General features: G+C 39.8%; 1 protein-coding gene across 1 annotated transcript in view; it reads right to left on the bottom strand.

Moving 5' to 3' along the window:
• The window catches only part of grin2da (glutamate receptor, ionotropic, N-methyl D-aspartate 2D, a), a 246,033-nt gene that overhangs the window by 109,300 nt on the left and 125,202 nt on the right, over positions 1-11,531 (bottom strand). The window contains exons 5-6 of the mRNA XM_005745193.1: positions 8,158-8,345; positions 2,279-2,419 (exon numbers count right to left, since the gene is read on the bottom strand). Coding sequence (XP_005745250.1) covers positions 2,279-2,419; positions 8,158-8,345 — 329 coding nt within the window. The remainder of the gene's footprint in view (positions 1-2,278; positions 2,420-8,157; positions 8,346-11,531) is intronic.

Genomic DNA, 11,531 nt, shown 5'->3' on the forward strand with positions numbered 1-11,531 from the left:
TCAATACTTACACAATATTAATACATTGTTTTTGTACTTATGACTACACCAACTGCTTTCCATGCATATATTTCACTCGTCTTGATTAGCATGCAATTTAAATGCACTCTGGGGACTTTGGCTTTGCAGACAGCATACCAACACCATCCATCCACAAACAATACTAGATCCAAGTGTACAACAGTATATAAACCTTGAGGGGAAATGTTCAAAATCTGTTTAAAAACCAATAGTCGACGGAACAAATGACTTTCTTTTGGCATTACAAAGATGGAACCATCTGGAACTCCACGTTGTAAAAGATGGTAAGGGTCAAAATGATGGTCTGTGCCCTTGAAAGAACACTAGACAGATGGAGAAGGTCTTTAAGTGTTACAGTTAATAGCAGTTAATTTGTGAATGCAATACAGCTGCACACAATTAACAAGCATACAGTAGCAGTAGTTACCAGACGGTTTCTGTAACTCTGACACAGCTGAGAGTAAAACCCAACTCCACCACACAGTTCCCTCTGGGAACTGTGCCAAAGAGCAGGAGCAGTCAAACAAGCTTGTAGTTAAAAGTTGGACTTCTGCTCTTTTATTTCTTTGCTTCACATATTTAAAGTCTCCCTGATTGTGAAGGGCAAACTGTCCTAAATGCAAATGGTAAATTTGGTTATAACCAGTTTGTCAACTCATCCATTGCACCTAATGTCAGTATATTCACAGTCAAACTAGAAATGCAGCCATTTGTGTGACACAGGGTACAATACTACACCTCACTCTCCTCACAAAATATACCAAACAGACATCAATATGGCAGTCTGTGTAAGCTGAAAACATTCCTCCTCCTCCATCGGACATGTAAGTATTACTGCTGCCCTGCATCTGCTGCCTGACATCAATCAGCGTCCACCATCACACTCAAATGTTATTTGTAACATATCTGCGTGTGATAAACCAAACTCTCTATAACTACCAAACTAACTATACTCTGCTGCTGTAATGAACCATTTCAAATGGAAGTCATCTGACTGAACTTAACGAACTTGAGTCTGAGTCAAGACTTTCCACTAAACACTGGAGAAAATATATTAGGTTTTAATCTGCATATAAACAGACCTTTAAAAGCATCTGAAAAGGTTTTCAGTATTTTAATATCATTATTAGCTGGTGTTTTAAGCACCAAGCAGTAGTTTCAACATCAGCAGTGCACAACTCAAAATACTCCCCACAAATCTATCAATTGTTTTCTTACATTAGTGAAGCTCTCACATATTTAAGTTTTGTCTTGAAACAAACAGCCCGTTTTTAAATAAACAACTGCATCAATTCAGTCATACAGAATAAAGGAGCACTAATGGACTAAGACTGAGAACGATGTTGCACAGTTGCTAAATCAGTCAACTATTTGCACGTTCCTTCATTATGCAATTTAATGGTCAATGCAAAGCAAAAACAATGTTTGCTTGACAGCATGATTGCAATGCACTCCAATCAGTCACTAAACTAAAAGACCTAATAGGTCAGCCTTTGACTCTTTGGGGCATGGGTAAATGATCCATGGGGGTGTCTTGTGATTTTTGGCACTGTGACAGTGTCAGCAAGTCCTGTGGGTCATGTGGGCTGCAGTCTGGGGCCTCTGTGGATTGGTCTTATTTTGGCGGGTCCTGATCGGTTCTGGGTTCTGGGTAGTTTGGACGCCGTCTAAATGCCTTGGGTTCTTCGTGCTGTTCCCTGAGCTATTTCTCAGTGGCTCTGGTAGTGTGACAGTGCACATTGTCCTGCTGGGGGAGGCTGCTGGCACCAGTGTCAGTGAGTGGTCTTTGGAATGAGTGTCCTTGAGCTCTAACAGACAATTAGACAGATCTTATGTGTCAAAGTAGTATGAAGGCCAGGGCCAAAGATTTCCCAGCAGCATATTGCATTGTAATAAGATGATCAATATTATTCACTTCACTTGTCAGTGTTTTTAATGTTGTGGCTGATTTGCGCAGTAAATCTTTAGCATTAACAAATGCAGAATGAAACCAGCAGTGAAAACATGGATTTTCTATGTGGAGTTTATCCATCTGTAAAATGTTGCTATAAAAACAAAGCAGCTGTTTTCAGGCCAGAATGACTCAGCTCTCTGGGTTTGCTTTGAATGAGGACATTTGATTAAAACTGTTGGCAACTATTTGCCTTTCCATGCCGTTGCACTGTTTGCTTGTTCACTCTGATGCCAGTCACATTAGATTCTCACATACAGCAAACTTCAAAGTCACCCTCTGTCCCTCGCGCTTCCTGCCACTTACTTGATTCTGTCTGGCACTCGTTGGGTCTGGTTGCCGTCGCTCTGACAGTTGCCAGCGTACTGCGCTCGGCTGGTGGCTCCCTGGTCCCTCCGCAGAGCCATTGCCCCATGGGTGAGGACAGAAACACCTTTGGCAATACGCCTGTAGGATTACAAAGAGAACAACATGAGACCGAGAGACTAGATTCGTTTTAAAAGTCTTTTTTTTTTTCTACCTGATGGGGTCCCAGGAAATGCACAGATACTAGAGAGGACAGAGATTTAAGCTTGAAAAACTACTCAAATGCATATGACAACCTGAAATAATGAATGTGAATTCACAAAATAGATGACTCCTCCACTAGGTAAGCTGGAATGTGTACAGTTTTTTCAGTATTGTGGGAAACAGTTGTGCTGATTTGACCATTTAATATTCAGTTCAGGTTGTCTCTAGATGATTAGCCTCCCTGATGACCCATTGTAATCCCACTGGACTAATATAACCAAGTAGATTTATTTGATTAATTTTTTTACTTTATTTACTTACCATATTTGCTTTCTCCACCCTATATTGTGTACAAATATTACTCATACCAGAAAAGATTTAGTTTCTTAGTCTTTTGCAGATTAATTGAATTACATTAGATCAAGCTACCAGGGCAAAAGAGATTATTCCATGACATATTTATCAGGTAGACATGAGAAAATATACACCTTCCAAAATAATAAAGAACTCTTTTTTTAAAATTTCAACTTCTAGAATCCTTTTGCACATGTTCAAGCAAGAGGTGCTGGTTTTTTTCTTATTTAAATACACTGAAATAGAAAAAAATATATAAGCCTGTTTGATGGTCTCAAAAAACTATCACAACTATCACACTCAGTTCACTCATCATATGAAGGGAATTTTCATCCTTGGCAAAGGAATGTAGCCATTTAGTGCCGTTGTTTAGCTCTGCATTTCTGTTTTTGGTGTCTGAAGTGTCTAACCTACATCTAGTGGAAATCTTTCTACTCCTACATAGCTTGAATTCCAGTAGAATCATAGAGATCGTAACTTTAATGAGGTAAGCAGTGTTATAAAGGCTACTTTATAAATGTGCTTGGATGTCACTCTGGACATTGTAAGTCAGTTTGTAGTCAAGCAGCTGATGAATGTCCCAGTGACAGAAAGGCATAATAAAACAGCTGATAACAAGCCAATCCAAGCACAACTTCAATAAAAAAAACTGAATATCCAGTTTCTAAATTTATTTGTGTGTCAAGTATTCTCAGTTTGACTTAATAAATATTAGCAGACTCGCTCTTTGTCTAAGGAAAATTTAATAATAGATCAGACTTTGATCTGCTGGAAGCTTTCCTGCAGCAAAAGGCACAGCTTTTAATGTGGCTGTAAAGTCAACACTGATTTGTAACTTGCATTAAAAAACAACAACTGCCACGTCTTACATCCTATCACACAGAATGCTGTTATTTATTATGGAAAATCCCCAAAAGTTGATGAAGACTACTTCAGACTGAACAAGTCACTTAAAGAGTGATGAAACGTTTCTCCTACTGAAAATGTTACATCCAAATGAACAGAATCAACTTTTTGGGAGTTCCTTACCTGGATGATTGAGCATGCATCAACATATTATGTAAAATAAACAGTACATCTTGCTCTAGTCTTGATGACAAGGCCTTCTACCAATCGAGCACGAAATGTGAATGCTGCCAGCTTCATAAAGCATTTCCATAATTCTGCAAATTACCACTTTATAAAAGCTGGTGAGCAGGACAGTTTTGTAGCCATCACTCTTTCTTTAACGATTTAAATATGTTTAAAAATTTTAATGTGGTCCAAGTGTTAACTTTCTATTATTATGCTATTTTTTTTAAATGATTTGCATTAAAAACCTGTTTTTCCTCAAGACAGGGTCAGATTTTTGATATGCAGTTATTATCGATGTTTTAGGTCAGGTCTTCATTTTACTTTCCACATCCTGAACTTCCCATGACCATGTGATGTGAGTTTTGCAAGACTTAGGGCCTCGGCCTGCTCATTTTTTATATGACCACAGAAACTTGCCAACATAGACTTTACATTACCATGAACTGATTATGCATGCACCTGAGGCAGAAGATTTCAAGCACAGTTCAAACAAGTATAAGAGGAGTGACTACTCAACAGTCTCCAGCTGTACGCGTCTCTAACAGAGAGTCATGGCTTTAGACCTTTCGGGGCTAACACACTCATGGGGGGTAAAGAATGTAGGCTTTAATAATCACCCACTGGTCTGTTAAATATCATAAACAATCTTCTCATCTATGAGACATACTGCATTTCAGAATTAACATTTTTTTAATGCTTTGAACCAGCAACAGTTTTTGTCCATGTGCCGACTGCAATAATGTATTTCTCTGTGACATGTGGAATACACATTATTTTAAAACAATACATCTCCTTTGAGGGCAGCAGAGGTTGCAGTGGTTAACACCATCACCTCACAGCAGCTGGGGCCTTTCTGTGTGGAGTTGTCCCACTGACTGGGTGGATTCTCTCCTCGTAGTCTGGCTTTCTCTCACAATTCAAAAAATGTCAAGTTAAGTTAACTAGTGATTGGTGGCCTTGGATGACTGGCTCTCTGTGTTAGCCCTGTAATGGACTGGTGACCTGTCTAGTCACTGCCTCTTGCCCATTGCTATATGATAGGCTTCAGCTCCCTGCGACCCTGAATTGGAAAGATGGATGACCTCTAAAGTGTCCGGCTCTTGGTTTCTGTGAAACAGGTTGCTGTGATGAGCTAATGTAAAGTCAAGAATGTTATCAAGGACAGTTCACAGAATTTACAACTTCAGTATCCGTACAATAGCCACAAATCCTTTTGTGGCTCACCCTTTGAAGTGAACCCTTCACAGGGCCAGTGGCTGCTCTTTCTCTGTACTTCACAGCCTCTTAGTACTTTTATAATTTTCCTAAGTTGCTTGTCAGCGCTGATATAATAAATTCCTTTGTGACTAATACAGAATGACAGTGCAGTTGGTCTTCTGCTCACATCCCAGTCATTAGGATTTTTACGTCCTCCATTTTTGCATTTCTGTCATCTCTTTTTTGGGTTTAAATTTTCTAAATTTTGCAGCAATGTCAACCATTACATAGCTACAGTGACAGCACTTTTTGTGGCCATGAATTACAAAGTAAATGATTTGCGAGTTGTACAATGATAACATTTCTTTGTTGAATGGATTATCAAATAATACTTTTGGTATTTAGAAAAGCTCTATGAAATATCCATCATAAGCAGCAGCAGAAGTGTGGAAAACACTCAAAAGTATCAAACGCATAAAGACCGATATAGTGACAGGGTTATTTTTCAGATTCATTCCATATACAACTGGAGAGGACATATATAGTGCATCCAATAATTGAAACATGGCAACAGTGTAAACACTCAGCTCCAGGCTTCAATTACTAATCACTGAGCGGAAACCATGATGATTGCTCACTCCATCCAGGTAGAAACCTCACACTAGAGATCAAGGAAGATGGGCTTCGTTTAGTATGGAGCTGTTTTCAATATTTAATGCAAATCTTGATCGTGGCTCAAGAGTTGGGAGTTCGCCTTGTAATTGGAAGGTTGCCGGTTCGAGCCACGGCTCGGACAGTCTCTGTCGTTGTGTCCTTGGGCAAGACACTTCATCTACTCCCTACTGGTGCTGGCCGATATGGCAGCCTCGCCATGTGTATATGAGTGAAGTGCATGTTAACCTTAACTTAATGCACTTGTCTTTTCGACTCTGTAACTGTAGTGCAATATGTGTGGTAACTAGTTGAAATGAAATTATAAACATTCGTTCTACATTGTAATCTTTATGTTGGAGAATGGATTAATAGGATTTAGACAGTCAGAATAGCCACTCCATGTACACCTTATAACAGATGTAGCCTCGTTCTTGGGATGCAGCACCTGTTTCAGTATGAACTCTGCCACTGGAAGTGGTGACAAGTGAACCGCTCACTTGGACTGTCCTTCTAGTCTGGGCGTACATTTTACAAGGACAGTGACACGATACATTAAAAAACTGACTGAAAAGGTAGAAAAGGATCCTGGATTTCACAGGAGCCAAGATGACTGGTAGACAGTGAAGGTAGAAAGATGGCGAGTGAAGTGAACATTCTCCAGGTGATATATGGAATCACATTGAAGGCTGTGTCGTCATGTTGTGTAAAATGTTTGTATCCACGGAAATCTCTTTGACCTTGTTTGGATTTATGTTGCAACTAAATTTTATATTTGCATAATTGAACTATATAAAGAGTTAGAACCACCACACATTTCACATTATGAGGTGCGGCAGACATGAGTTTAAAGGTAATAAAGAAAAATCAATAGAGAATTGTATCTTTCACCTGGATACACTCGGTCAATTTATTTCGATTAGATTGGATGTAAATGTTATGATCCCAGTGAAGAGATCAGGTCATTCTTACAGAGAGTGAATCATGAACATGCAGGTGGTTGTAAAATTAAACTGTGTACTCATGTGCAAAAAGTGTGCTTTTCAGGGATGAAGAGAAGAATATTTATCTTCTCATGTATTTTTTAATCATAAGGTTTCTCCATCTTCAAGGCTTCGTACAGAAAAACTCAATGAATTCTCAATTCAGCAGAGAGAAAAGAAACTACAAAATTGATAATGCATAAAGTTTCAGCACTAGAAGCAGTCTGCTGAAACATAACATATACTTTATATAGGATCACAAAATGAGGTAAAACGCTTTAGCTACAGATTCCTAATTAAAGAAATGTAACATTTTAACAAGGATCAGCAGTACAGTAGCAGCACTAATTGATGTGCTTTAACATTTGAGCAATTTTGTCATTTTACTCAAGGTTTTACTGATTTGGGGATTTTCACATATGAGCTGCTTGGAAAATCATATTACACCAAAAATAAAGGTTTTTCACAGAGTATAGACATGAATGCTCTTAGAATGGGACGTGTTAGGTAAAATTCAGGTCTCTGTAAAAGCCTTAAAATATTACTATCCATCTTTAATTTTCCAGACATGATAAAATGTATTTTTCTTTTTCCTTTCTTCAAAGACTGTGACTGACCAATCAGATCAAGCCCACAAAACAAAGTGCATGGATGTCTGGTGTCCGGTGTGTAGTGGATATGACAGATCTCACTGCATCTGGTGTTCACTTTCATTCTGTTTCTAAAAAGGGTTGTCTGGATAATGTCATGTAATCATGAGGCATTGGTAATAAGAGGCATACTAATTACTTTGATTCAGTGGAGTATCTGATCAAATCTCAGTATGCAAATCAGGTACTAGGTTGAGCTAGTAGCATTGTCAACAAATATGACACATCCTTATGTGGCTTCAGTGCCCTGTCAATTTTTCTTTCACCATGGAGGGTGAAAGAAGACTTTAATCAGGCTTTGTGTTAGCACTTCACATAACAGTTGAAGAGTTGACACAAACTAATATCTTGTACTGTTCTGACCTGGTTTTACATGAATCAAAGCCAAACTATGCCAGGTAGAGCTGTGTGTCATCGACATAGCAGTGGAAATGACATATTTATGGATTATATGGCCAATAGCAGATGGACAACAAACAGGAGGGGCTCGGGAGAACATTAGTAGTAATTAAAACTGGCTAAGATTTGAACTTTATGAATTAATGATGAGGGCTGTTTAAGGGCATGTCAATGATTCCCATAGAGATTTGTCTTTCAGCAAGTATGCTGTGTGTTTTAGTATTACAGAGCCAGACATGGATGAGAACACTTAAGAGTCAAATGCAACACATTTAACCTTATCCACAGATTCATTGAACCCGCAGAAGCCCTGTTTGAAGCCCCCGCAGCCTGTGAACCCCTGATATTTTAAATCCTGGGTTCGTACCTGCGTGGCTCATCCCTCCACCCCTGTGGCCGGATGGCAAACAAAGCCTTTGGAAGCCCCTCCAGACCCAACCCGGATAGGGCTGGTCCCACAGCAAACCACATATGGCTGGGCCCGGCCTGACCCGCTGCCCAAGCTGCCCGGAAAATGAGCTCAGCCTCTTCCAGGGAGCAGTACAGAAGGCGGACCTGGAGGAAGAGAAAAAGAGGAAGACAGTTACTGCAGTGGGTGGATGAGAGAAGGAAGAGAAAAGAAGAGGCAGAAAAAAAAGATTTTTCTTCCTCCCCATTTCTTGCTGCGTGGTCCTATAATACACTTTCATGATTTCTTTACTAAAATAGATTATATTCAAATATAAATCAAGGCACTTGGTACACTTACACATTCATACTTCACTTTATTTTTTCAGAACACAGTGAACTGCACTTGAAAAATGATGCCTCTTGGTCTGCTTGCATTTTCTCTTCATACATTATTAAAAAGGGGGAATTGAATGGAGGGGGGGCAACATTAAAGAGACAAAGTGAGAGTAAGAAAACACAAAACTCGAGGAGTGCGAGACGGAGGACAGCAGCTGTGTGTGTGGTTGATGAGGGCACTTCAGATGATTACTCAGGAAGCACTTTGGGAGAATTTGCACCACAGTTTTGTAAGACAATTGAAGAGGTTATAAAACTGAAATTAGCCAAAACCAAAATGTGAAATGCTTTACTAACACACAGGGAGAGCAGCAGGCGAGTAGTATGTGGATCCTGCCACATGCTGCACATTCACCGCCGAGGATGGCGAGATGACGCTGATCCCTCCTACCCAGTTGACAGCAAATGGGATCAAAGTCGGCATGAGGTCCATGCTCACACTCAGTCTCTATCAATCACATCCTCTGAACAGTCAGCATATATTTAGCCTTCATATGGCATCTGCAAGCTCGAATTTTATCACTCTTTCTCTGAAATTAAAAGTGTTCTCCTCCTCTGATTTCTAAGGAAGAAGTTGGCTTCCCTGCTTGCTGTCATCCCTCACAAAAAGATGTAATTTGTTATAATTTTCTCCCATCAATCACTTTGTTAGCACAGGTGACTCATTTTTCAAATGTTGGACATCTCATTTTGGAAGAGAACATTTCATTTAGATCCCTGTGGGTCGTCATATTTTATCATGACAGAGCTTAACTGCGTCAACATCCAGGTCGAAGTGAAAGTCCCCTACAAAAATAGTGAATTTACACCATATATATGGCGTATATATATATACACACACATATAATCATATTTTTTGACAGTGCTAGTATGAGTAATTACTACACGACTTACCTACGCACTAATAATCTCAGCAGTCAAAGTGTACATTATAGAAAACAGCTTTCATCTACCTTAGCAGGACTACTTGGATCCCAATGCACTTTTATTTATTATGAAACAGTTACGGTAACAATTCTCTGTGTTAAATACAACATTTTAACAGGTTTCAGCTCATTGTTTAGGTTTTTCAGTTGCTCTTACCATTCTTTACTCTCACTGTGCACTGGATATTCTACACATTACACCTACAGGAACTGTCCAGCTATGAAAAGCCCTGACACAAAGCTCCCAGCACACAATGCTTCTGCTGTTGTTAATGCTAGAGGAAGTTTGGAGTTAGGTTGTCCAGTCAGCACAACACTGTCCCTCAACAACCCCGCTTTAGCCAGAGTTTCCAGGTGACGTCAAAGCTACTGGGACACGCCCACCTGGCAGACAAAAACAGTGCTCTGGTCCTTTGCTCAGCAGCCATCCTTTGAACGTCTTCAAGTTTAAACTTGACCAAAATGCCTGATAGTTGCTGTCCTATCAGATACACTCATCACGCCAATCATTGCTTCTCCACAGCAACCCTGGCTGTCAGCGACGGCTCATTAAACTGTAGGATTGATACTCTGTCAGCTTTACTGTTATGACACTGTAAATGTCCAAGTCAACAAAACTAAAATTTACGTGTGGTAGCCCGTTTAAGATAGCTATGTAGTGCTTTACTTTACTAATAAATGAAGAACAATTCCTTGTTCTTCACCTCCAACATAGTGGCATTATTTACCCATCCAGATTAAAAATACATGGAGCTGTCCATACTGTGAAAGCTTCATCCTGGCAGCAGGTAAAGTCAGCAAATCTCTAGAAGATACCTGTAGATGTCACTAAACTCCAGCTCTGGGAAAGACATCACCAGGGATTTAAATAAAGCTGATGGGCAGAATATGGATCACAGTTCCCAAAATTTGTAGTTTTTCTTCATGAGGTGAAAAGGAGAGGTGAAAAAATCCCTACTTTACTCCAGCAGTACTATCTACTGTTTATGCTTAAAGGTGGAGCACTGCTTTGTCTGCCAGGGCAGTGAGTCGGTCACGTGACTGAAAATGATGGATAACTTTCCAGTGAGCTGGTGTGAGTCTTAGGAGCACTACCAGTTTGCTGAATTTCTTCACACCTTGATAATCAATGATCAGCAGTAAGGGATATTATTGCAAACTGACTTCTTGCACTACGCTTGAATCCATTGAGCCCATTCTTTTACAAATGTTTGCAAAGGTGATTTTACTTGACAGACTGTTTGGCACTGCATTGGCCTCGTAGCTGAGTTAGACAGTCAAATGTGGTAGTTTACTGCTGTTCAGAGGGTACATTTGTCCAGCAGCTGTGTAACGAGCTCACTGGGATGTTGTGGAGTCATAGGTGAACAAACGCTAATATGTCACTGTAAACATCAAGATCTACAGCTGTTGAGATCTGGGCTTTGAACTGACTTACTTTCAAACTTTTTTTGCAAATGATATGTTTAAAACTAGCGTCAAATGCTAATGACTGATCAAATTCAATAAGCCCTTGATCTCTGTCCGTTCCCAATGTAAAGTCAGATCCATTAAATGCTAATATAGATCCATAACAATGGAGACATCACCTAGAGATTATTGATGTCCATGTTATTGCAGACTTTAGGAGATCAGAGAGGGGCCAATATAAACTTATCAGAAGCAGTGAACTTGGATTTTAAAATCACTGAAACTAACTCAGAAGATGGTCTGAGTTGTGGTGTAACACTTTAATACCAATATCTCCTCTGGCTCCTGGTCAAGTCACACATTACTCACAAGATTTTTCTTACTTACAAATCTCTCAATGCCCTGGCACCTCAGTATCTCTATGACCTGCTGCAAACCATACACACAGTCTCGGATGCATTGGTCCTTCTCTGTTTTCTGTACCTCGCACCAACATCAGAACCTTTGGGCCTTCAGTGTGGTGGCCCCCACCCTCCAGAACTCTCTCATATATGAGCTTCGCAATGCCCCGTCACTGGAGTCCTTCAAGAAACTTGTCAAAACTCACCTCTAGACTTTT

This window comes from Pundamilia nyererei, unplaced genomic scaffold, assembly GCF_000239375.1.
Source record: "Pundamilia nyererei isolate P.nyererei 1_Seehausen unplaced genomic scaffold, PunNye1.0 scaffold00155, whole genome shotgun sequence".
NCBI classification, from domain to species: Eukaryota; Metazoa; Chordata; class Actinopteri; order Cichliformes; family Cichlidae; genus Pundamilia; species Pundamilia nyererei.